General features: G+C 37.2%; 1 protein-coding gene across 2 annotated transcripts in view; it reads right to left on the bottom strand.

Annotated features, from left to right (window-relative positions):
• rem2 (RAS (RAD and GEM)-like GTP binding 2) overlaps positions 1 to 27,259 on the bottom strand; it is a 114,329-nt gene that overhangs the window by 79,393 nt on the left and 7,677 nt on the right. For both annotated transcript variants that reach the window (XR_009828716.1, XM_062070432.1), the window contains exon 3: positions 944 to 1,017. Coding sequence is in view for 1 of the 2 variants with exons in the window: in XM_062070432.1 (XP_061926416.1) it covers positions 944 to 1,017 (74 nt within the window). In the remaining variant the exon portion in view is untranslated. The remainder of the gene's footprint in view (positions 1 to 943; positions 1,018 to 27,259) is intronic.

Below are 27,259 nucleotides of genomic sequence, written 5' to 3' on the forward strand. Positions count from 1 at the left end.
CTTGGGGTGATGAATGGAGAATCCATACGAGTAGAAACGCTATGGACGGCTAGAAGACAGAATGTTTGGTTGAAATGGACCCGCTAGCTGCGGAAGCTAGCTCAACAATCAGCTAAACAGACTCCACGGTCACATTTTGGTGAATGTACTTTGGAATTTGTGAAACTGAAACAGTAAAAAAAAATTCATGCCTTTGGAAATTAACACTGACACTTGTAAACATATTAGCATATTAGCTAACTTGGCTACATTACGGTAGCACATACATATGTGCATGAAAACACTCCTAAAGACATTAGTCTGTGGAACGCTCTCCCTGACCACCTGAGGGCACCACAGACTGTGGATGCTTTTAAAAAAGCTTAAAAACATTTCTTTCTAAAAAAGCCTTTTTTTTTTAGATATATGCATACTAGTTCCAGCTATTTGGCTGTTCTAGTTTTTATTTATTTATTTATTATCTTTTTATTTTATTTTTATTAATAAACTAGCACTTTGAGGTTGTTTACTCAATATAAAGTGCTTTTTACAAATAAAATCTATTATTATTATTAGTAAGAAAGAATCGTTTTAGTCATATTGTAAAAGTTACAAACATTGCTCGGAGTGATGAATGAAGAATCCTTTTGTGTATAAACGCTATGGACGGCTAGAAGGCCGAACGGCACTTGTACTTCCGGTTGAAAATTCCACTCTAAGCAGTGAGCAAACTCGTCCAAAAGATGGCGCCATAGCACAAACAAAATTCAGTGCATCTGCTTGTTTAAAAAAAAAAAATATATACATATATATTTTTCGCACTGTTTTATAAGCCGCAAGGTTCAAAGTGCAGGTAAAAAGTGGAGGCTTGTAGTCCAAAATGTACTGTATTAGTTGGGATTTCAGTCCGCGGTGTCAAATATGACCTGATCTAAGACATGTGAGCAGAAAACGGGTTACTGACCTGTTTCCAATTGTCAAAAATGATGACTTTGCTGTCCTCGTCGTCGACTGTGACGGAACACTCGTAGCCTTCCCCTGCAGGCAAGGAGTCAAACCATCAACCACCAGCGTGATGTGTCACGTAAAACAACACGCAGCAACACCAAAATACGATAAATAAATGTGTCAGCTGTCGGGGGAGAAAGATAATATGCAATAACATTTCTGAATATGTCCACTAGATGTCACAATAGCAATTTGTGTTGTATCTTTGTATATGATGCTACATACAGTCGTGGTCAAAAGTTTACTTACACTTGTAAAGAACATCATGTCATGGCTGTCTTGAATTTACAATAAGGGCTCAATTTTTGTTTCATCTGACATCACATGGACAAAGATAAGACCTTTTGGAGGAAAGTTCTGTGGTCAGATGGAACAAAAATGGAGCTGTTTGGCCACAATACCCAGCAATATGTTTGGAGGACAAAAGGTGAGGCCTTTAATCCCAAGAACACCATGCCTACCGTCAAGCATGGTGGTGGTGGTATTACACACGTCAAAAGTGGTAAAGGAATGGCTAAATCAGGCTAGAATGAAGGTTTTAGAATGGCCTTCCCAAAGTCCTGACTTAAACGTGTGGACAATGCTGAAGAAACAAGTCCATGTCAGGAAACAAACACATTTAGCTGAACTTCACCAATTTTGTCAAGAGGAGTGGTCAAAAATTCAAGCAGAAACTTGTGGATGGCTACCAAAAGAGCCTCCTACAACTACAGCACCAGTATTGTGCTGTTGAAGAAAATCAATTTTTTTGAATTTTTTGTAAGGGTCCCTTACGACATTTTAGCGAAAAAAAATTTCCCCAAAAATTGCATTTTCTGCGATTTTCGGGTTTAGTCGGGACTCCTGATGACATTTTGGGACATCTCCTACAACTACAGCACCATGATTGTGCTGCTGAAGCAAGTCCGTTTTTTTGAATTTTTTGTAAGGGTCCCCCCTTACGACATTTTAGCAAACATTTTTTTTCGTAAAATATGCATTTTCTTCCATTTTCTGGTTTTGTCGGGACTCTTGATCATGTTTTGAGACATCTCCTACAACTACAGCACCAGAATTGTGCTGCTGAAGCAAGTCCGTTTTTTTGAATTTTTTTACGACATTTTAGCAAAAATTTTTTTTGGTGAAATATGCATTTTCTTACATTTTCATACATTTACGGGTTTAGTCGGGACTCCTGATGACGTCTTACGACATCTCCTACAACTACAGCACCAGAATTGTGCTGCTGAAGCTAGTCAATTTTTTTGAATTTTTTGTTATGACATTTTAGCAAAAAAAATTCCTGGAAAATATGCATTTTCTTACATTTTCGGGTTTTGTCGATACTCCTGATGACGTTTTGAGACATCTCCTACAACTACAGCACCAGAATTGTGCTGTTGTAGCAAGTCCGTTTTTTTGAATTTTTTGTAAGGGTCCCCCCTTACGACATTTTAGCAAACATTTTTTTTCATAAAATATGCATTTTCTTACATTTACGGGTTTAGTCGGGACTCCTGATGACGTTTTGAGACATCTCCTACATCTACAGCACCAGAATTGTGCTGTTGTAGCAAGTCCGTTTTTTTGAATTTTTAGCAAAATTTTTTTTTCGTAAAATATGCATTTTCTTACATTTTCTTATATTCACGGGTTTAGTCGGGACTCCTGATGACGTTTTGAGACATCTCCTACAACTACAACACCAGAATTGTGCTGCTGAATCAAGTCCGTTTTTTTGAATTTTTTTACGACATTTTAGCAAAAAAATTTTTCCGTGAAATATGCATTTTCTTACATTTTCTTACATTTACGGGTTTAGTCGGGACTCCTGATGACGTTTTGAGACATCTCCTACAACTACAGCACCAAAATTGTGCTGTTGTAGCGAGTCCGTTTTTTTGAATTTTTTGTAAGGGTCCCCCTTACGACATTTTAGCAAAAATTTTTTTTCGTGAAATATGCATTTTCTTACATTTTCTTACATTTACGGGTTTAGTCGGGACTCCTGATGACGTTTTGAGACATCTCCTACAACTACAGCACCAGAATTGTGCTGTTGTAGCAAGTCCGTTTTTTTGAATTTTTTGGAAGGGTCCCCCCTTACGACATTTTAGCAAAAATTTGTTTTCGTAAAATATGCATTTTCTTACATTTACGGGTTTAGTCGGGACTCCTGATGACGTTTTGAGACATCTCCTACAACTACAGCACCAGAATTGTGCTGCTGAATCAAGTCCGTTTTTTTTGAGTTTTTTACGACATTTTAGCAAAAAAATTTTTTGCGGAAAATATGCATTTTCTTACATTTACGGGTTTAGTCGGGACTCCTGATGACGTTTTGAGACATCTCCTACAACTACAGCACCAGAATTGTGCTGTTGTACCAAGTCCGTTTTTTTGAATTTTTTGTAAGGGTACCCCCTTACGACATTTTAGCAACATTTTTTTTTCATAAAATATGCATTTTCTTACATTTTCTTACATTTACGGGTTTAGTCGGGACTCCTGATGACGTTTTGAGACATCTCCTACAACTACAGCACCAGAATTGTGCTGCTGAATCAAGTCCGTTTTTTTAAATTTTTTTACGACATTTTAGCAAAAAATTTTTTTGCGTAAAATATGCATTTTCTTACATTTACGGGTTTAGTCGGGACTCCTGATGACGTTTTGAGACATCTCCTACAACTACAGCACCAGAATTGTGCTGTTGTACCAAGTCCGTTTTTTTGAATTTTTAGCAAAATTTTTTTTTCGTAAAATATGCATTTTCTTACATTTTCTTATATTCACGGGTTTAGTCGGGACTCCTGATGACGTTTTGAGACATCTCCTACAACTACAACACCAAAATTGTGCTGCTGAATCAAGTCCGTTTTTTTGAATTTTTTTACGACATTTTAGCAAAAATTTTTTTCCGTGAAATATGCATTTTCTTACATTTTCTTACATTTACGGGTTTAGTCGGGACTCCTGATGACGTTTTGAGACATCTCCTACAACTACAGCACCAAAATTGTGCTGTTGTAGCGAGTCCGTTTTTTTGAATTTTTTGTAAGGGTCCCCCTTACGACATTTTAGCAAAAATTTTTTTTCGTGAAATATGCATTTTCTTACATTTTCTTACATTTACGGGTTTAGTCGGGACTCCTGATGACGTTTTGAGACATCTCCTACAACTACAGCACCAGAATTGTGCTGTTGTAGCAAGTCCGTTTTTTTGAATTTTTTGGAAGGGTCCCCCCTTACGACATTTTAGCAAAAATTTGTTTTTGTAAAATATGCATTTTCTTACATTTACGGGTTTAGTCGGGACTCCTGATGACGTTTTGAGACATCTCCTACAACTACAGCACCAGAATTGTGCTGCTGAATCAAGTCCTTTTTTTTTAGTTTTTTACGACATTTTAGCAAAAAAAATTTTTGCGGAAAATATGCATTTTCTTACATTTACGGGTTTAGTCGGGACTCCTGATGACGTTTTGAGACATCTCCTACAACTACAGCACCAGAATTATGCTGTTGTAGCAAGTCCGTTTTTTTGAATTTTTTGTAAGGGTACCCCCTTACGACATTTTAGCAACATTTTTTTTTCATAAAATATGCATTTTCTTACATTTTCTTACATTTACGGGTTTAGTCGGGACTCCTGATGACGTTTTGAGACATCTCCTACAACTACAGCACCAGAATTGTGCTGCTGAATCAAGTCCGTTTTTTTAAATTTTTTTACGACATTTTAGCAAAAAAAATTTTTGCGTAAAATATGCATTTTCTTACATTTACGGGTTTAGTCGGGACTCCTGATGACGTTTTGAGACATCTCCTACAACTACAGCACCAGAATTGTGCTGTTGTACCAAGTCCGTTTTTTTGAATTTTTTGTAAGGGTCCCCCCTTACGACATTTTAGCAAACATTTTTTTTCATAAAATATGCATTTTCTTACATTTACGGGTTTAGTCGGGACTCCTGATGACGTTTTGAGACATCTCCTACATCTACAGCACCAGAATTGGGCTGTTGTAGCAAGTCCGTTTTTTTGAATTTTTTGTAAGGGTCCCCCCTTACGACATTTTAGCAAAAATTTGTTTTCGTAAAATATGCATTTTCTTACATTTACGGGTTTAGTCGGGACTCCTGATGACGTTTTGAGACATCTCCTACAACTACAGCACCAGAATTTTGCTGTTGTACCAAGTCCGTTTTTTTGAATTTTTTGTAAGGGTCCCCCCTTACGACATTTTAGCAAACATTTTTTTTCATAAAATATGCATTTTCTTACATTTACGGGTTTAGTCGGGACTCCTGATGACGTTTTGAGACATCTCCTACAACTACAGCACCAGAATTGTGCTGTTGTACCAAGTCCGTTTTTTTGAATTTTTTGTAAGGGTCCCCCCTTACGACATTTTAGCAAACATTTTTTTTCATAAAATATGCATTTTCTTACATTTACGGGTTTAGTCGGCACTCCTGATGACGTTTTGAGACATCTCCTACAACTACAGCACCAGAATTGTGCTGCTGAATCAAGTCCGTTTTTTTAAATTTTTTTACGACATTTTAGCAAAAATTTTTTTTGCGTAAAATATGCATTTTCTTACATTTACGGGTTTAGTCGAGACTCCTGATGACGTTTTGAGACATCTCCTACAACTACAGCACCAGAATTGTGCTGTTGTAGCAAGTCCGTTTTTTTTAATTTTTTGTAAGGGTCCCCCCTTACGACATTTTAGCAAAAATTTTTTTCCGTAAAATATGCATTTTGTTACATTTTCTTATATTTACGGGTTTAGTCGGGACTCCTGATGACGTTTTGAGACATCTCCTACAACTACAGCACCAGAATTGTGCTGCTGAATCAAATTTTTTTTCCCGTAAAATATGCATTTTCTTACATTTACGGGTTTAGTCGGGACTCCTGATGACGTTTTGAGACATCTCCTACATCTACAGCACCAGAATTATGCTGTTGTAGCAAGTCCGGTTTTTTGAATTTTTTGTAAGGGTCCCCCTTACGACATTTTAGCAAAAAATGTTTTTCGTAAAATATGCATTTTCTTACATTTTCTTAAATTTACGGGTTTAGTCGGGACTCCTGATGACGTTTGGAGACATCTCCTACAACTACAGCACCAGAATTGTGCTGTTGTAGCAAGTCCGTTTTTTTGAATTTTCTGTAAGGGTCCCCCCTTACGACATTTTAGCAAAATTTTTTTTTCGTAAAATATGCATTTTCTTACATTTACGGGTTTAGTCGGGACTCCTGATGACGTTTTGAGACATCTCCTACAACTACAGCACCAGAATTGTGCTGCTGAATCAAGTCCGTTTTTTTTTTTTTTTACGACATTTTAGCAAAACATTTTTTTCGTAAAATATGCATTTTCTTACATTTTCTTACATTCACGGGTTTAGTCGGGACTCCTGATGACGTTTTGAGACATCTCCTACATCTACAGCACCAGAAATGTGCTGTTGTAGCAAGTCCGTTTTTTTGAATTTTTTGTAAGGGTCCCCTTACGACATTTTAGCAACATTTTTTTTCGTAAAATATGCATTTTCTTACATTTACGGGTTTAGTCGGGACTCCTGATGACGTTTTGAGACATCTCCTAAAACTACAGCACCAGAATTGTGCTGCTGAATCAAGTCCGTTTTTTTTTTTTTTTACGACATTTTAGCAAAAATTTTTTTTGCGTAAAATATGCATTTTCTTACATTTACGGGTTTAGTCGAGACTCCTGATGACGTTTTGAGACATCTCCTACAACTACAGCACCAGAATTGTGCTGTTGTAGCAAGTCCGTTTTTTTTAATTTTTTGTAAGGGTCCCCCCTTACGACATTTTAGCAAAAAAATGTTTCCGTAAAATATGCATTTTGTTACATTTTCTTATATTTACGGGTTTAGTCGGGACTCCTGATGACGTTTTGAGACATCTCCTACAACTACAGCACCAGAATTGTGCTGCTGAATCAAATTTTTTTTCCCGTAAAATATGCATTTTCTTACATTTACGGGTTTAGTCGGGACTCCTGATGACGTTTTGAGACATCTCCTACATCTACAGCACCAGAATTATGCTGTTGTAGCAAGTCCGGTTTTTTGAATTTTTTGTAAGGGTCCCCCTTACGACATTTTAGCAAAAAATGTTTTTCGTAAAATATGCATTTTCTTATATTTTCTTAAATTTACGGGTTTAGTCGGGACTCCTGATGACGTTTTGAGACATCTCCTACAACTACAGCACCAGAATTGTGCTGCTGAAGCAAGTCCGTTTTTTTGAATTTTTTGTAAGGGTCCCCCCTTACGACATTTTAGGAAAAAAATTTTTTCCGTAAAATATGCATTTTCTTACATTTACGGGTTTAGTCGGGACTCCTGATGACGTTTTGAGACATCTCCTACATCTACAGCACCAGAATTATGCTGTTGTAGCAAGTCCGGTTTTTTGAATTTTTTGTAAGGGTCCCCCTTACGACATTTTAGCAAACATTTTTTTTCGTAAAATATGCATTTTCTTACATTTTCTTAAATTTACGGGTTTAGTCGGGACTCCTGATGACGTTTTGAGACATCTCCTACAACTACAGCACCAGAATTGTGCTGTTGTAGCAAGTCCGTTTTTTTGAATTTTTTGTAAGGGTCCCCCCTTACGACATTTTAGCAAAACATTTTTTCCGTAAAATATGCATTTTCTTACATTTACGGGTTTAGTCGGGACTCCTGATGACGTTTTGAGACATCTCCTACATTTACAGCCCCAGAATTGTGCTGCTGAAGCAAGTCCGTTTTTTTAAAATTTTTTGTAAGGGTCCCCCCTTATGACATTTTAGCAAAACATTTTTTTCAGAAAATATGCATTTTTCTTACATTTTCTTACATTTACGGGTTTAGTCGGGACTCCTGATGACGTTTTGAGACATCTCCTACAACTACAGCACCAGAATTGTGCTGCTGAATCAAGTCCGTTTTTTTTGAGTGTTTTACGACATTTTAGCAAAAAATTTTTTTGCGGAAAATATGCATTTTCTTACATTTTCTTACATTTACGGGTTTAGTCGGGACTCCTGATGACGTTTTGAGACATCTCCTACATCTACAGCACCAGAATTGTGCTGTTGTAGCAAGTCCGTTTTTTTGAATTTTTTGGAAGGGTCCCCCCTTACGACATTTTAGCAAAAATTTGTTTTCGTAAAATATGCATTTTCTTACATTTACGGGTTTAGTCGGGACTCCTGATGACGTTTTGAGACATCTCCTACAACTACAGCACCAGAATTGTGCTGCTGAATCAAGTCCGTTTTTTTTGAGTTTTTTACGACATTTTAGCAAAAAAATTTTTTGCGGAAAATATGCATTTTCTTACATTTTCTTACATTTACGGGTTTAGTCGGGACTCCTGATGACGTTTTGAGACATCTCCTACAACTACAGCACCAGAATTGTGCTGTTGTACCAAGTCCGTTTTTTTGAATTTTTTGTAAGGGTACCCCCTTACGACATTTTAGCAACATTTTTTTTTCATAAAATATGCATTTTCTTACATTTTCTTACATTTACGGGTTTAGTCGGGACTCCTGATGACGTTTTGAGACATCTCCTACAACTACAACACCAGAATTGTGCTGCTGAATCAAGTCCGTTTTTTTAAATTTTTTTACGACATTTTAGCAAAAAAATTTTTTGCGTAAAATATGCATTTTCTTACATTTACGGGTTTAGTCGGGACTCCTGATGACGTTTTGAGACATCTCCTACAACTACAGCACCAGAATTGTGCTGTTGTACCAAGTCCGTTTTTTTGAATTTTTTGTAAGGGTCCCCCCTTACGACATTTTAGCAAACATTTTTTTTCATAAAATATGCATTTTCTTACATTTACGGGTTTAGTCGGGACTCCTGATGACGTTTTGAGACATCTCCTACATCTACAGCACCAGAATTGTGCTGTTGTAGCAAGTCCGTTTTTTTGAATTTTTAGCAAAAATTTTTTTTCGTAAAATATGCATTTTCTTACATTTTCTTATATTCACGGGTTTAGTCGGGACTCCTGATGACGTTTTGAGACATCTCCTACAACTACAACACCAGAATTGTGCTGCTGAATCAAGTCCGTTTTTTTGAATTTTTTTACGACATTTTAGCAAAAAAATTTTTCCGTGAAATATGCATTTTCTTACATTTTCTTACATTTACGGGTTTAGTCGGGACTCCTGATGACGTTTTGAGACATCTCCTACAACTACAACACCAGAATTGTGCTGCTGAATCAAGTCCGTTTTTTTAAATTTTTTTACGACATTTTAGCAAAAAATTTTTTTGCGTAAAATATGCATTTTCTTACATTTACGGGTTTAGTCGGGACTCCTGATGACGTTTTGAGACATCTCCTACAACTACAGCACCAGAATTGTGCTGTTGTACCAAGTCCGTTTTTTTGAATTTTTAGCAAAATTTTTTTTTCGTAAAATATGCATTTTCTTACATTTTCTTATATTCACGGGTTTAGTCGGGACTCCTGATGACGTTTTGAGACATCTCCTACAACTACAACACCAGAATTGTGCTGCTGAATCAAGTCCGTTTTTTTGAATTTTTTTACGACATTTTAGCAAAAAATTTTTTCCGTGAAATATGCATTTTCTTACATTTTCTTACATTTACGGGTTTAGTCGGGACTCCTGATGACGTTTTGAGACATCTCCTACAACTACAGCACCAAAATTGTGCTGTTGTAGCGAGTCCGTTTTTTTGAATTTTTTGTAAGGGTCCCCCTTACGACATTTTAGCAAAAATTTTTTTTCGTGAAATATGCATTTTCTTACATTTTCTTACATTTACGGGTTTAGTCGGGACTCCTGATGACGTTTTGAGACATCTCCTACAACTACAGCACCAGAATTGTGCTGTTGTAGCAAGTCCGTTTTTTTGAATTTTTTGGAAGGGTCCCCCCTTACGACATTTTAGCAAAAATTTGTTTTTGTAAAATATGCATTTTCTTACATTTACGGGTTTAGTCGGGACTCCTGATGACGTTTTGAGACATCTCCTACAACTACAGCACCAGAATTGTGCTGCTGAATCAAGTCCGTTTTTTTTTAGTTTTTTACGACATTTTAGCAAAAAAAATTTTTGCGGAAAATATGCATTTTCTTACATTTACGGGTTTAGTCGGGACTCCTGATGACGTTTTGAGACATCTCCTAAAACTACAGCACCAGAATTATGCTGTTGTAGCAAGTCCGTTTTTTTGAATTTTTTGTAAGGGTACCCCCTTACGACATTTTAGCAACATTTTTTTTTCATAAAATATGCATTTTCTTACATTTTCTTACATTTACGGGTTTAGTCGGGACTCCTGATGACGTTTTGAGACATCTCCTACAACTACAGCACCAGAATTGTGCTGCTGAATCAAGTCCGTTTTTTTAAATTTTTTTACGACATTTTAGCAAAAAAAATTTTTGCGTAAAATATGCATTTTCTTACATTTACGGGTTTAGTCGGGACTCCTGATGACGTTTTGAGACATCTCCTACATCTACAGCACCAGAATTGGGCTGTTGTAGCAAGTCCGTTTTTTTGAATTTTTTGTAAGGGTCCCCCCTTACGACATTTTAGCAAAAATTTGTTTTCGTAAAATATGCATTTTCTTACATTTACGGGTTTAGTCGGGACTCCTGATGACGTTTTGAGACATCTCCTACAACTACAGCACCAGAATTGTGCTGCTGAATAGTCCGTTTTTTTAAATTTTTTTACGACATTTTAGCAAAAAAATTTTTTGCGTAAAATATGCATTTTCTTACATTTACGGGTTTAGTCGGGACTCCTGATGACGTTTTGAGACATCTCCTACAACTACAGCACCAGAATTTTGCTGTTGTACCAAGTCCGTTTTTTTGAATTTTTTGTAAGGGTCCCCCCTTACGACATTTTAGCAAACATTTTTTTTCATAAAATATGCATTTTCTTACATTTACGGGTTTAGTCGGGACTCCTGATGACGTTTTGAGACATCTCCTACAACTACAGCACCAGAATTGTGCTGTTGTACCAAGTCCGTTTTTTTGAATTTTTTGTAAGGGTCCCCCCTTACGACATTTTAGCAAACATTTTTTTTCATAAAATATGCATTTTCTTACATTTACGGGTTTAGTCGGCACTCCTGATGACGTTTTGAGACATCTCCTACAACTACAGCACCAGAATTGTGCTGCTGAATCAAGTCCGTTTTTTTAAATTTTTTTACGACATTTTAGCAAAAAATTTTTTTGCGTAAAATATGCATTTTCTTACATTTACGGGTTTAGTCGAGACTCCTGATGACGTTTTGAGACATCTCCTACAACTACAGCACCAGAATTGTGCTGTTGTAGCAAGTCCGTTTTTTTTAATTTTTTGTAAGGGTCCCCCCTTACGACATTTTAGCAAAATTTTTTTTCCGTAAAATATGCATTTTGTTACATTTTCTTATATTTACGGGTTTAGTCGGGACTCCTGATGACGTTTTGAGACATCTCCTACAACTACAGCACCAGAATTGTGCTGCTGAATCAAATTTTTTTTCCCGTAAAATATGCATTTTCTTACATTTACGGGTTTAGTCGGGACTCCTGATGACGTTTTGAGACATCTCCTACATCTACAGCACCAGAATTATGCTGTTGTAGCAAGTCCGGTTTTTTGAATTTTTTGTAAGGGTCCCCCTTACGACATTTTAGCAAAAAATGTTTTTCGTAAAATATGCATTTTCTTACATTTTCTTAAATTTACGGGTTTAGTCGGGACTCCTGATGACGTTTGGAGACATCTCCTACAACTACAGCACCAGAATTGTGCTGTTGTAGCAAGTCCGTTTTTTTGAATTTTCTGTAAGGGTCCCCCCTTACGACATTTTAGCAAAATTTTTTTTTCGTAAAATATGCATTTTCTTACATTTACGGGTTTAGTCGGGACTCCTGATGACGTTTTGAGACATCTCCTACAACTACAGCACCAGAATTGTGCTGCTGAATCAAGTCCGTTTTTTTTTTTTTTTTACGACATTTTAGCAAAACATTTTTTTCGTAAAATATGCATTTTCTTACATTTTCTTACATTCACGGGTTTAGTCGGGACTCCTGATGACGTTTTGAGACATCTCCTACATCTACAGCACCAGAATTGTGCTGTTGTAGCAAGTCCGTTTTTTTGAATTTTTTGTAAGGGTCCCCTTACGACATTTTAGCAACATTTTTTTTCGTAAAATATGCATTTTCTTACATTTACGGGTTTAGTCGGGACTCCTGATGACGTTTTGAGACATCTCCTAAAACTACAGCACCAGAATTGTGCTGCTGAATCAAGTCCGTTTTTTTTTTTTTTTACGACATTTTAGCAAAAATTTTTTTTGCGTAAAATATGCATTTTCTTACATTTACGGGTTTAGTCGAGACTCCTGATGACGTTTTGAGACATCTCCTACAACTACAGCACCAGAATTGTGCTGTTGTAGCAAGTCCGTTTTTTTTAATTTTTTGTAAGGGTCCCCCCTTACGACATTTTAGCAAAAAAATGTTTCCGTAAAATATGCATTTTGTTACATTTTCTTATATTTACGGGTTTAGTCGGGACTCCTGATGACGTTTTGAGACATCTCCTACAACTACAGCACCAGAATTGTGCTGCTGAATCAAGTCCGTTTTTTTTTTTTTTTTACGACATTTTAGCAAAACATTTTTTTCGTAAAATATGCATTTTGTTACATTTTCTTATATTTACGGGTTTAGTCGGGACTCCTGATGACGTTTTGAGACATCTCCTACAACTACAGCACCAGAATTGTGCTGCTGAAGCAAGTCCGTTTTTTTGAATTTTTTGTAAGGGTCCCCCCTTACGACATTTTAGGAAATTTTTTTTTTCCGTAAAATATGCATTTTCTTACATTTACGGGTTTAGTCGGGACTCCTGATGACGTTTTGAGACATCTCCTACATCTACAGCACCAGAATTGTGCTGTTGTAGCAAGTCCGGTTTTTTGAATTTTTTGTAAGGGTCCCCCTTACGACATTTTAGCAAACATTTTTTTTCGTAAAATATGCATTTTCTTACATTTTCTTAAATTTACGGGTTTAGTCGGGACTCCTGATGACGTTTTGAGACATCTCCTACAACTACAGCACCAGAATTGTGCTGTTGTAGCAAGTCCGTTTTTTTGAATTTTTTGTAAGGGTCCCCCCTTACGACATTTTAGCAAAACATTTTTTCCGTAAAATATGCATTTTCTTACATTTACGGGTTTAGTCGGGACTCCTGATGACGTTTTGAGACATCTCCTACATTTACAGCCCCAGAATTGTGCTGCTGAAGCAAGTCCGTTTTTTTAAAATTTTTTGTAAGGGTCCCCCCTTATGACATTTTAGCAAAACATTTTTTTCAGAAAATATGCATTTTTCTTACATTTTCTTACATTTACGGGTTTAGTCGGGACTCCTGATGACGTTTTGAGACATCTCCTACAACTACAGCACCAGAATTGTGCTGCTGAATCAAGTCCGTTTTTTTTGAGTGTTTTACGACATTTTAGCAAAAAAATTTTTTGCGGAAAATATGCATTTTCTTACATTTTCTTACATTTACGGGTTTAGTCGGGACTCCTGATGACGTTTTGAGACATCTCCTACATCTACAGCACCAGAATTGTGCTGTTGTAGCAAGTCCGTTTTTTTGAATTTTTTGGAAGGGTCCCCCCTTACGACATTTTAGCAAAAATTTGTTTTCGTAAAATATGCATTTTCTTACATTTACGGGTTTAGTCGGGACTCCTGATGACGTTTTGAGACATCTCCTACAACTACAGCACCAGAATTGTGCTGCTGAATCAAGTCCGTTTTTTTTGAGTTTTTTACGACATTTTAGCAAAAAATTTTTTTGCGGAAAATATGCATTTTCTTACATTTTCTTACATTTACGGGTTTAGTCGGGACACCTGATGACGTTTTGAGACATCTCCTACAACTACAGCACCAGAATTGTGCTGTTGTACCAAGTCCGTTTTTTTGAATTTTTTGTAAGGGTACCCCCTTACGACATTTTAGCAACATTTTTTTTTCATAAAATATGCATTTTCTTACATTTTCTTACATTTACGGGTTTAGTCGGGACTCCTGATGACGTTTTGAGACATCTCCTACAACTACAGCACCAGAATTGTGCTGCTGAATCAAGTCCGTTTTTTTAAATTTTTTTACGACATTTTAGCAAAAAATTTTTTTGCGTAAAATATGCATTTTCTTACATTTACGGGTTTAGTCGGGACTCCTGATGACGTTTTGAGACATCTCCTACAACTACAGCACCAGAATTGTGCTGTTGTACCAAGTCCGTTTTTTTGAATTTTTTGTAAGGGTCCCACCTTACGACATTTTAGCAAACATTTTTTTTCATAAAATATGCATTTTCTTACATTTACGGGTTTAGTCGGGACTCCTGATGACGTTTTGAGACATCTCCTACATCTACAGCACCAGAATTGTGCTGTTGTAGCAAGTCCGTTTTTTTGAATTTTTAGCAAAATTTTTTTTTCGTAAAATATGCATTTTCTTACATTTTCTTATATTCACGGGTTTAGTCGGGACTCCTGATGACGTTTTGAGACATCTCCTACAACTACAACACCAGAATTGTGCTGCTGAATCAAGTCCGTTTTTTTGAATTTTTTTACGACATTTTAGCAAAAAAATTTTTCCGTGAAATATGCATTTTCTTACATTTACGGGTTTAGTCGGGACTCCTGATGACGTTTTGAGACATCTCCTACAACTACAGCACCAAAATTGTGCTGTTGTAGCGAGTCCGTTTTTTTGAATTTTTTGTAAGGGTCCCCCTTACGACATTTTAGCAAAATTTTTTTTTCGTGAAATATGCATTTTCTTACATTTTCTTACATTTACGGGTTTAGTCGGGACTCCTGATGACGTTTTGAGACATCTCCTACAACTACAGCACCAGAATTGTGCTGTTGTAGCAAGTCCGTTTTTTTGAATTTTTTGGAAGGGTCCCCCCTTACGACATTTTAGCAAAAATTTGTTTTCGTAAAATATGCATTTTCTTACATTTACGGGTTTAGTCGGGACTCCTGATGACGTTTTGAGACATCTCCTACAACTACAGCACCAGAATTGTGCTGCTGAATCAAGTCCGTTTTTTTTGAGTTTTTTACGACATTTTAGCAAAAAAAATTTTTGCGGAAAATATGCATTTTCTTACATTTACGGGTTTAGTCGGGACTCCTGATGACGTTTTGAGACATCTCCTACAACTACAGCACCAGAATTGTGCTGTTGTACCAAGTCCGTTTTTTTGAATTTTTTGTAAGGGTACCCCCTTACGACATTTTAGCAACATTTTTTTTTCATAAAATATGCATTTTCTTACATTTTCTTACATTTACGGGTTTAGTCGGGACTCCTGATGACGTTTTGAGACATCTCCTACAACTACAGCACCAGAATTGTGCTGCTGAATCAAGTCCGTTTTTTTAAATTTTTTTACGACATTTTAGCAAAAATTTTTTTTGCGTAAAATATGCATTTTCTTACATTTACGGGTTTAGTCGGGACTCCTGATGACGTTTTGAGACATCTCCTACAACTACAGCACCAGAATTGTGCTGTTGTACCAAGTCCGTTTTTTTGAATTTTTTGTAAGGGTCCCCCCTTACGACATTTTAGCAAACATTTTTTTTCATAAAATATGCATTTTCTTAAATTTACGGGTTTAGTCGGGACTCCTGATGACGTTTTGAGACATCTCCTACATCTACAGCACCAGAATTGGGCTGTTGTAGCAAGTCCGTTTTTTTGAATTTTTTGTAAGGGTCCCCCCTTACGACATTTTAGCAAAAATTTGTTTTCGTAAAATATGCATTTTCTTACATTTACGGGTTTAGTCGGGACTCCTGATGACGTTTTGAGACATCTCCTACAACTACAGCACCAGAATTGTGCTGCTGAATAGTCCGTTTTTTTTAATTTTTTTACGACATTTTAGCAAAAAATTTTTTTGCGTAAAATATGCATTTTCTTACATTTACGGGTTTAGTCGGGACTCCTGATGACGTTTTGAGACATCTCCTACAACTACAGCACCAGAATTTTGCTGTTGTACCAAGTCCGTTTTTTTGAATTTTTTGTAAGGGTCCCCCCTTACGACATTTTAGCAAACATTTTTTTTCATAAAATATGCATTTTCTTACATTTACGGGTTTAGTCGGGACTCCTGATGACGTTTTGAGACATCTCCTACAACTACAGCACCAGAATTGTGCTGTTGTACCAAGTCCGTTTTTTTGAATTTTTTGTAAGGGTCCCCCCTTACGACATTTTAGCAAACATTTTTTTTCATAAAATATGCATTTTCTTACATTTACGGGTTTAGTCGGGACTCCTGATGACGTTTTGAGACATCTCCTACAACTACAGCACCAGAATTGTGCTGCTGAATCAAGTCCGTTTTTTTAAATTTTTTTACGACATTTTAGCAAAAATTTTTTTTGCGTAAAATATGCATTTTCTTACATTTACGGGTTTAGTCGAGACTCCTGATGACGTTTTGAGACATCTCCTACAACTACAGCACCAGAATTGTGCTGTTGTAGCAAGTCCGTTTTTTTAAATTTTTTGTAAGGGTCCCCCCTTACGACATTTTAGCAAAATTTTTTTTACGTAAAATATGCATTTTGTTACATTTTCTTATATTTACGGGTTTAGTCGGGACTCCTGATGACGTTTTGAGACATCTCCTACATCTACAGCACCAGAATTATGCTGTTGTAGCAAGTCCGGTTTTTTGAATTTTTTGTAAGGGTCCCCCTTACGACATTTTAGCAAAAAATGTTTTTCGTAAAATATGCATTTTCTTACATTTTCTTAAATTTACGGGTTTAGTCGGGACTCCTGATGACGTTTTGAGACATCTCCTACAACTACAGCACCAGAATTGTGCTGTTGTAGCAAGTCCGTTTTTTTGAATTTTCTGTAAGGGTCCCCCCTTACGACATTTTAGCAAAATTTTTTTTTCGTAAAATATGCATTTTCTTACATTTACGGGTTTAGTCGGGACTCCTGATGACGTTTTGAGACATCTCCTACAACTACAGCACCAGAATTGTGCTGCTGAATCAAGTCCGTTTTTTTTTTTTTTTTACGACATTTTAGCAAAACATTTTTTTCGTAAAATATGCATTTTCTTACATTTTCTTACATTCACGGGTTTAGTCGGGACTCCTGATGACGTTTTGAGACATCTACATCTACAGCACCAGAATTGTGCTGTTGTAGCAAGTCCGTTTTTTTGAATTTTTTGTAAGGGTCCCCTTACGACATTTTAGCAACATTTTTTTTCGTAAAATATGCATTTTCTTACATTTACGGGTTTAGTCGGGACTCCTGATGACGTTTTGAGACATCTCCTAAAACTACAGCACCAGAATTGTGCTGCTGAATCAAGTCCGTTTTTTTTTTTTTTTTACGACATTTTAGCAAAAATTTTTTTTGCGTAAAATATGCATTTTCTTACATTTACGGGTTTAGTCGAGACTCCTGATGACGTTTTGAGACATCTCCTACAACTACAGCACCAGAATTGTGCTGTTGTAGCAAGTCCGTTTTTTAAAATTTTTTGTAAGGGTCCCCCCTTACGACATTTTAGCAAAAATTTTTTTCCGTAAAATATGCATTTTGTTACATTTTCTTATATTTACGGGTTTAGTCGGGACTCCTGATGACGTTTTGAGACATCTCCTACAACTACAGCACCAGAATTGTGCTGCTGAATCAAATTTTTTTTCCCGTAAAATATGCATTTTCTTACATTTACGCGTTTAGTCGGGACTCCTGATGACGTTTTGAGACATCTCCTACATCTACAGCACCAGAATTATGCTGTTGTAGCAAGTCCGGTTTTTTGAATTTTTTGTAAGGGTCCCCCTTACGACATTTTAGCAAAAAATGTTTTTCGTAAAATATGCATTTTCTTACATTTTCTTAAATTTACGGGTTTAGTCGGGACTCCTGATGACGTTTTGAGACATCTCCTACAACTACAGCACCAGAATTGTGCTGTTGTAGCAAGTCCGTTTTTTTGAATTTTCTGTAAGGGTCCCCCCTTACGACATTTTAGCAAAAAAATTTTTTCGTAAAATATGCATTTTCTTACATTTACGGGTTTAGTCGGGACTCCTGATGACGTTTTGAGACATCTCCTACAACTACAGCACCAGAATTGTGCTGCTGAATCAAGTCCGTTTTTTTTTTTTTTTTACGACATTTTAGCAAAACATTTTTTTCGTAAAATATGCATTTTCTTACATTTTCTTACATTCACGGGTTTAGTCGGGACTCCTGATGACGTTTTGAGACATCTACATCTACAGCACCAGAATTGTGCTGTTGTAGCAAGTCCGTTTTTTTGAATTTTTTGTAAGGGTCCCCTTACGACATTTTAGCAACATTTTTTTTCGTAAAATATGCATTTTCTTACATTTACGGGTTTAGTCGGGACTCCTGATGACGTTTTGAGACATCTCCTAAAACTACAGCACCAGAATTGTGCTGCTGAATCAAGTCCGTTTTTTTTTTTTTTTTACGACATTTTAGCAAAACATTTTTTTCGTAAAATATGCATTTTGTTACATTTTCTTATATTTACGGGTTTAGTCGGGACTCCTGATGACGTTTTGAGACATCTCCTACATCTACAGCACCAGAATTGTGCTGCTGAAGCAAGTCCGTTTTTTTGAATTTTTTGTAAGGGTCCCCCCTTACGACATTTTAGGAAAAAAAATTTTTCCGTAAAATATGCATTTTCTTACATTTACGGATTTAGTCGGGACTCCTGATGACGTTTTGAGACATCTCCTACATCTACAGCACCAGAATTGTGCTGTTGTAGCAAGTCCGGTTTTTTGAATTTTTTGTAAGGGTCCCCCTTACGACATTTTAGCAAACATTTTTTTTCGTAAAATATGCATTTCCTTACATTTTCTTAAATTTACGGGTTTAGTCGGGACTCCTGATGACGTTTTGAGACATCTCCTACAACTACAGCACCAGAATTGTGCTGTTGTAGCAAGTCCGTTTTTTTGAATTTTTTGTAAGGGTCCCCCCTTACGACATTTTAGCAAAACATTTTTTCCGTAAAATATGCATTTTCTTACATTTACGGGTTTAGTCGGGACTCCTGATGACGTTTTGAGACATCTCCTACATTTACAGCCCCAGAATTGTGCTGCTGAAGCAAGTCCGTTTTTTTAAAATTTTTTGTAAGGGTCCCCCCTTATGACATTTTAGCAAAACATTTTTTTCAGAAAATATGCATTTTTCTTACATTTTCTTACATTTACGGGTTTAGTCGGGACTCCTGATGACGTTTTGAGACATCTCCTACAACTACAGCACCAGAATTGTGCTGCTGAATCAAGTCCGTTTTTTTTTAGTTTTTTACGACATTTTAGCAAAAAATTTTTTTGCGGAAAATATGCATTTTCTTACATTTTCTTACATTTACGGGTTTAGTCGGGACTCCTGATGACGTTTTGAGACATCTCCTACAACTACAGCACCAGAATTGTGCTGTTGTACCAAGTCCGTTTTTTTGAATTTTTTGTAAGGGTACCCCCTTACGACATTTTAGCAACATTTTTTTTTCATAAAATATGCATTTTCTTACATTTTCTTACATTTACGGGTTTAGTCGGGACTCCTGATGACGTTTTGAGACATCTCCTACAACTACAGCACCAGAATTGTGCTGCTGAATCAAGTCCGCTTTTTAAAATTTTTTTACGACATTTTAGCAAAAAATTTTTTTGCGTAAAATATGCATTTTCTTACATTTACGGGTTTAGTCGGGACTCCTGATGACGTTTTGAGACATCTCCTACAACTACAGCACCAGAATTGTGCTGTTGTACCAAGTCCGTTTTTTTGAATTTTTTGTAAGGGTCCCCCCTTACGACATTTTAGCAAACATTTTTTTTCATAAAATATGCATTTTCTTACATTTACGGGTTTAGTCGGGACTCCTGATGACGTTTTGAGACATCTCCTACATCTACAGCACCAGAATTGGGCTGTTGTAGCAAGTCCGTTTTTTTGAATTTTTTGTAAGGGTCCCCCCTTACGACATTTTAGCAAAAATTTGTTTTCGTAAAATATGCATTTTCTTACATTTACGGGTTTAGTCGGGACTCCTGATGACGTTTTGAGACATCTCCTACAACTACAGCACCAGAATTGTGCTGCTGAATAGTCCGTTTTTTTAAATTTTTTTACGACATTTTAGCAAAAAATTTTTTTGCGTAAAATATGCATTTTCTTACATTTACGGGTTTAGTCGGGACTCCTGATGACGTTTTGAGACATCTCCTACAACTACAGCACCAGAATTGTGCTGCTGAATCAAATTTTTTTTCCCGTAAAATATGCATTTTCTTACATTTACGGGTTTAGTCGGGACTCCTGATGACGTTTTGAGACATCTCCTACATCTACAGCACCAGAATTATGCTGTTGTAGCAAGTCCGGTTTTTTGAATTTTTTGTAAGGGTCCCCCTTACGACATTTTAGCAAAAAATGTTTTTCGTAAAATATGCATTTTCTTACATTTTCTTAAATTTACGGGTTTAGTCGGGACTCCTGATGACGTTTTGAGACATCTCCTACAACTACAGCACCAGAATTGTGCTGTTGTAGCAAGTCCGTTTTTTTGAATTTTCTGTAAGGGTCCCCCCTTACGACATTTTAGCAAAAATTTTTTTTCGTAAAATATGCATTTTCTTACATTTACGGGTTTAGTCGGGACTCCTGATGACGTTTTGAGACATCTCCTACATCTACAGCACCAGAATTATGCTGTTGTAGCAAGTCCGGTTTTTTGAATTTTTTGTAAGGGTCCCCCTTACGACATTTTAGCAAAAAATGTTTTTCGTAAAATATGCATTTTCTTACATTTTCTTAAATTTACGGGTTTAGTCGGGACTCCTGATGACGTTTTGAGACATCTCCTACAACTACAGCACCAGAATTGTGCTGTTGTAGCAAGTCCGTTTTTTTGAATTTTCTGTAAGGGTCCCCCCTTACGACATTTTAGCAAAAATTTTTTTTCGTAAAATATGCATTTTCTTACATTTACGGGTTTAGTCGGGACTCCTGATGACGTTTTGAGACATCTCCTACAACTACAGCACCAGAATTGTGCTGCTGAATCAAGTCCGTTTTTTTTTATTTTTTTACGACATTTTAGCAAAACATTTTTTTCGTAAAATATGCATTTTCTTACATTTTCTTACATTCACGGGTTTAGTCGGGACTCCTGATGACGTTTTGAGACATCTACATCTACAGCACCAGAATTGTGCTGTTGTAGCAAGTCCGTTTTTTTGAATTTTTTGTAAGGGTCCCCTTACGACATTTTAGCAACATTTTTTTTCGTAAAATATGCATTTTCTTACATTTACGGGTTTAGTCGGGACTCCTGATGACGTTTTGAGACATCTCCTACAACTACAGCACCAGAATTGTGCTGCTGAATCAAGTCCGTTTTTTTTTTTTTTTTACGACATTTTAGCAAAACATTTTTTTCGTAAAATATGCATTTTGTTACATTTTCTTATATTTACGGGTTTAGTCGGGACTCCTGATGACGTTTTGAGACATCTCCTACAACTACAGCACCAGAATTGTGCTGCTGAAGCAAGTCCGTTTTTTTGAATTTTTTGTAAGGGTCCCCCCTTACGACATTTTAGCAACATTTTGTTTCGTAAAATATGCATTTTCTTACATTTACGGGTTTAGTCGGGACTCCTGATGACGTTTTGAGACATCTCCTACAACTGCAGCACCAGAATTGTGCTGCTGAAGCAAGTCCGTTTTTTTGAATTTTTTGTAAGGGTCCCCCCTTACGACATTTTAGGAAAAAATTTTTTTTCGTAAAATATGCATTTTCTTACATTTACGGGTTTAGTCGGGACTCCTGATGACGTTTTGAGACATCTCCTACATCTACAGCACCAGAATTGTGCTGTTGTAGCAAGTCCGGTTTTTTGAATTTTTTGTAAGGGTCCCCCTTACGACATTTTAGCAAACATTTTTTTTCGTAAAATATGCATTTTCTTACATTTTCTTAAATTTACGGGTTTAGTCGGGACTCCTGATGACGTTTTGAGACATCTCCTACAACTACAGCACCAGAATTGTGCTGTTGTAGCAAGTCCGTTTTTTTGAATTTTTTGTAAGGGTCCCCCCTTACGACATTTTAGCAAAACATTTTTTCCGTAAAATATGCATTTTCTTACATTTACGGGTTTAGTCGGGACTCCTGATGACGTTTTGAGACATCTCCTACATTTACAGCCCCAGAATTGTGCTGCTGAAGCAAGTCCGTTTTTTTTAAATTTTTTGTAAGGGTCCCCCCTTATGACATTTTAGCAAAACATTTTTTTCAGAAAATATGCATTTTTCTTACATTTTCTTACATTTACGGGTTTAGTCGGGACTCCTGATGACGTTTTGAGACATCTCCTACAACTACAGCACCACAATTGTGCTGCTGAAGCAATCCGTTTTTTTGAATTTTTTGTAAGGGTCCCGCCTTACGACATTTTAGCAAAAAATGTTTTCCGTAAAATATGCATTTTCTTCCATTTTCGGGTTTAGTCGGGACTCCTGATGACGTTTTGAGACATCTCCTACAACTACAGCACCAGAATTGTGCTGCTGAAGCAAATCCGTTTTTTTGAATTCTTTTGAATTCTTTACGACACTTTAGCAAACATTTTTTTTCGTAAAATATGCATTTTTTCCATTTTTGGGTTTTGTCGGGACTCCTGATGACATTTGGAGACATCTCCTACAACTACAGCACCAGAATTGTGCTGCTGAAGCAAGTTCGTTTTTTTGAATTTTTTTGTCAGGGTCCCCCCTTACGACATTTTAGCAAACATTTTTTTTCGTAAAATATGCATTTTCTTCCATTTTCGGGTTTTGTCGGGAATCCTGATGACGTTTTGAGACACTTCCTACAACTACAACACCCAGCGATGTCAACTGCGAGGACGCCATTTAATTGACATCAAGTGTTAATTAGCACTTATCACCTTGCGGACCGGATTAACACTTGATGTCAATTAAATGGTGTCCTCGCCGAGGGATCGCCAGTTGACATCTCTGGGTGTTGGTCTTTTTTTGTCTCCAAGGTTCTGACATGGACGTGTTTTTTTCCCCCCCAGGTACATCCCAAGGCATCGATTGAGATCTCATTCTGCGGTAGCGTCTGAATTACTCCGCATATCCAAATACACGAAGAAGAAACGTTCACTTAATTAGCACTTATCAGCGTGCGGACCGGATTAAGTGAACGGTTTCTTCTTCGTCTATTTGGATTTGCGGAGTAATTCAGACGCTACCGCAGAGTGAGATCTCAATCGATGCCTTGGATCGGCTTGTGTCCATTCAGCCGGCATAAAGGTCCCATGTGGTGCGTGGTGATAAATGTTCTAAAAGGGTAGATGTCATTCAGCGACAATGACGGAACCATTTCATGAATGGGGCGGTTGAGGACCGATTATTAGCGTTGACATACACTTCTATCGGACGCACAAAACGAGGCCGAATGCTTTCGGCAAGGAATGGATTTTGGATGCCTTACTTCCGCGCCGTTTTGTCCGGAGAATGTCCGTACGGTCGTCGGTTAACTCGCTGGAGAACAGCAAAGAGTGACTCTGGCTGAGAGTTTTATGTCAAAGCAAATTTTTAAAAAATGATTATTTTTGTTGTTTTTAGAGGGATTTGGCAACACTGGACAAAAGGTTATGTTTTAGATCAGGCCTGGGCAATTATTTTGACTCGGGAGGCCAAATTTAGAGAAAAAAAATGTGTCTGGGGTCTGGTATATCTGATTTTTAGGAACACTAACACAAAACCTCACAATAATGTCTGACTGAATGCTAAAAACGGAATGGAATAACACCCAGAATGTACATGTAAATAAAGAATGTGGGGTTTACAATATTAACTATGAAGGATAAAACACTGAATATTGACAACATATGAACGTCACCCCCCCTCTCCATCGTAATATTTTACAATCAAGTGAAATGCAAGAAAAATGCAACAAACAGCAGTGGGTAAAAAAAAAAAAACACCTACAATTTTTATATACCGTAATTTCCGGACTATAAGCCGCTACTTTTTCCCCTCGTTCTGGTCCCTGCGGCTTATACAAGGGTGCGGCTTATTTACGGCCTGTTCTTCTCCGACACCGACGAAGAGGATTTCAGTGGTTTTAGTACGCAGGAGGAAGACGATGACACAATGATTAAAGACTGACTTTTCATATACCGGTAGGCTGGTTATTTTGATAACGTACAGTCGAGCACTTTGTATTACTTTGCACCATTGTATTATTTGTACTCTGCACGAATGCTGTTCGCCATGTCAAAGATGTGAAAGTTTGATTGAATGATTGAAAGATTTATAGTTAATAAATGGGACGCTTTGCGTTCCCAAACAGTCATCTCTGTCCCGACAATCCCCTCCGTGGTAGCAGGAACCCCTATATACTACGCTAATTACACATCAAAACCCTGCGGCTTATAGTCGGGTGCGGCTTATATATGGAGCAATCTGTATTTTCCCCTAAATTTAGCTGGTGCGGCTTATAGTCAGGTGCGGCTTGTAGTCCGGAAATTACGGTAATCACTAAGCTTAAGAACTTTCATAAACTACAACATTTTCTTCGACTTAACTCTGACCTGTCCCACTAAACACACTAATAGGCTTGTTAATATTTGCATATTACAACTACTTTGTTATAGTACATTAATGCACATATACAATGTTAATGTGCCAGATTGTAGCCAAAGGCTCATTTTTCATGCAATTTTTTTTTTGCTGTTTTTATCTGCCACACGTAGAAAGCCGGCCCATGAAAATCATGCATACATCAAACTGATGCCCTGGTGGGAAAAATGTGGGGGGACCCTGTGTTAAACAACGCCAAAGCTTCAAAACATTTGACCGTGAGTTTGCACGCAGTTTTGGATGTCTCTGTTTTGCGAGGATGAGTACGTATGAAAGAAATACTTCCATGTTCATGGGTCCACACTGCAAAATTGGTTTAGCCCAGAGGTGTCCAAAGTTTTTGCCCCCAAAAAATTTGGTCGAGGGCCAAAAGCTAACTGCTGTTCACAACATCATTGTATGTGGTCTGACACATCATTTAATGTGGCCCACCACATTATTCTACGCGGTCTGACACATCATTCTATGTGGTCTTACACATAATTTAATGTGGCCCACCACATTATTTCACGTGGTCTGACACATTATACTATGTGGTCTGACACTTCATTTTAGTGGTCCGACACATCATTTAAAGTGGCCCACCACATTATTTCATGTGTTCTGACACATTATACTATGTGGTCTGACACTTCATTTTAGTGGTCTGACACGTCATTTAAAGTGGCCCACCACATTATTTCATGTGGTCTGACACATTATACTATGTGGTCTGACACTTCATTTTAGTGGTCCGACACATCATTTAAAGTGGCCCACCACATGATTTCATGTGGTCTGCCACGACATTTTGTGTGTCCGCCACCTCATTTTATGTGTTTGCAACATAATTTTAGGTGGCCTGCCACATTATTTTATGTGGTCTGGCAAGTCGTTATATGTGTCTGACATGTAATGTAAATGGCCGCGACATCATTTTAGTGGTCCTACACATCATTTATGGTGGCCCACCACATTATTTTATGTGGTCTGCCAAGTCGTCATATGTGTCTGACACATAATGTAAATGGCCGCGACATCATTTTAGTGGTCCTACACATAATTTATTGTGGCCCACCACATTATTCTATGTGGTCTGACACATCATTTATTGTGGCCCACCACATTATTCTATGTGGTCTGACACATTATTCTATGTGGTCTTAAACATCATTTATTGTGGCCCACCACATTATTTCATGTGGTCTGACACATTATACTATGTGGTCTGACACTTCATTTTAGTGGTCCGACACATAATTTAAAGTGGCCCACCACATTATATCATGTGGTCCGCCACAACATTTTGTGTGTCCGCCACCTCATTTTATGTGTTTGTAACATAATTTTATGTGGTCTGCCATATAATTTTATGTGTTCATAACATAATTTTATGTGGCCTGTCACTTTATTTTATGTGGTCTGCCACTTCATTTTATGTGTTTGCAACATAATTATAGGTGGCGCACCACCTTATTTTACGTGGTCTGCCTCTTTATTTTATGTGGTCTGCCATATAATTTTATGTGTTTGCAACATAATTTTAGGTGGCCTGCCACCCTATTTTGCGCCACATTATTTTATGTGGTCTGGCAAGTCGTTATATGTGTCTGACACGTAATGTAAATGGCCGCGACATCATTTTAGTGGTCCTACACATCATTTATGGTGGCCAACCACATTATTTTATGTGGTCTGCCAAGTCGTTATATGTGTCTGACACATAATGTAAATGGCCGCGACATCATTTTAGTGGTCCTACACATAATTTATTGGGGCCCACCACATTATTCTATGTGGTCTGACACATCATTTATTGTGGCCCACCACATTATTCTATGCGGTCTGACACATTATTCTATGTGGTCTTACACATCATTTAATGTGGCCCACCACATTATTCCATGTGGTCTGACACATTATATACTATGTCGTCTGACACTTCATTTTGGTGGTCCGACACATCATTTAAAGTGGCCCACCACATGATTTCATGTGGTCTGACACATTATACTATGTGGTCTGACACTTCATTTTAGTGGTCCGACACATCATTTAAAGTGGCCCACCACATGATTTCATGTGGTCTGACACATTATACCATGTGGTCTGACACTTCATTTTAGTGGTCCGACACATCATTTAAAGTGGCCTACCACATGATTTCATGTGGTCTGACACATTATACTATGGGGTCTGACACTTCATTTTAGTGGTCCGACACATCATTTAAAGTGGCCCACCACATTATTTCATGTGGTCTGACACTTCATTTTAGTGGTCCGACACATCATTTAAAGTGGCCCACCACATTATTTCATGTGGTCTGACACATTATACTATGTGGTCTGACACTTCATTTTAGTGGTCCGACACATCATTTAAAGTGGCCCACCACATTACTTTATAATGTGGTCTGCCACAACATTTTGTGTGTCAGACACATCATTTTATGTGTTT

The sequence above is a fragment of the Entelurus aequoreus genome, linkage group LG14 (assembly GCF_033978785.1).
Source record: "Entelurus aequoreus isolate RoL-2023_Sb linkage group LG14, RoL_Eaeq_v1.1, whole genome shotgun sequence".
Classification (NCBI taxonomy): Eukaryota; Metazoa; Chordata; class Actinopteri; order Syngnathiformes; family Syngnathidae; genus Entelurus; species Entelurus aequoreus.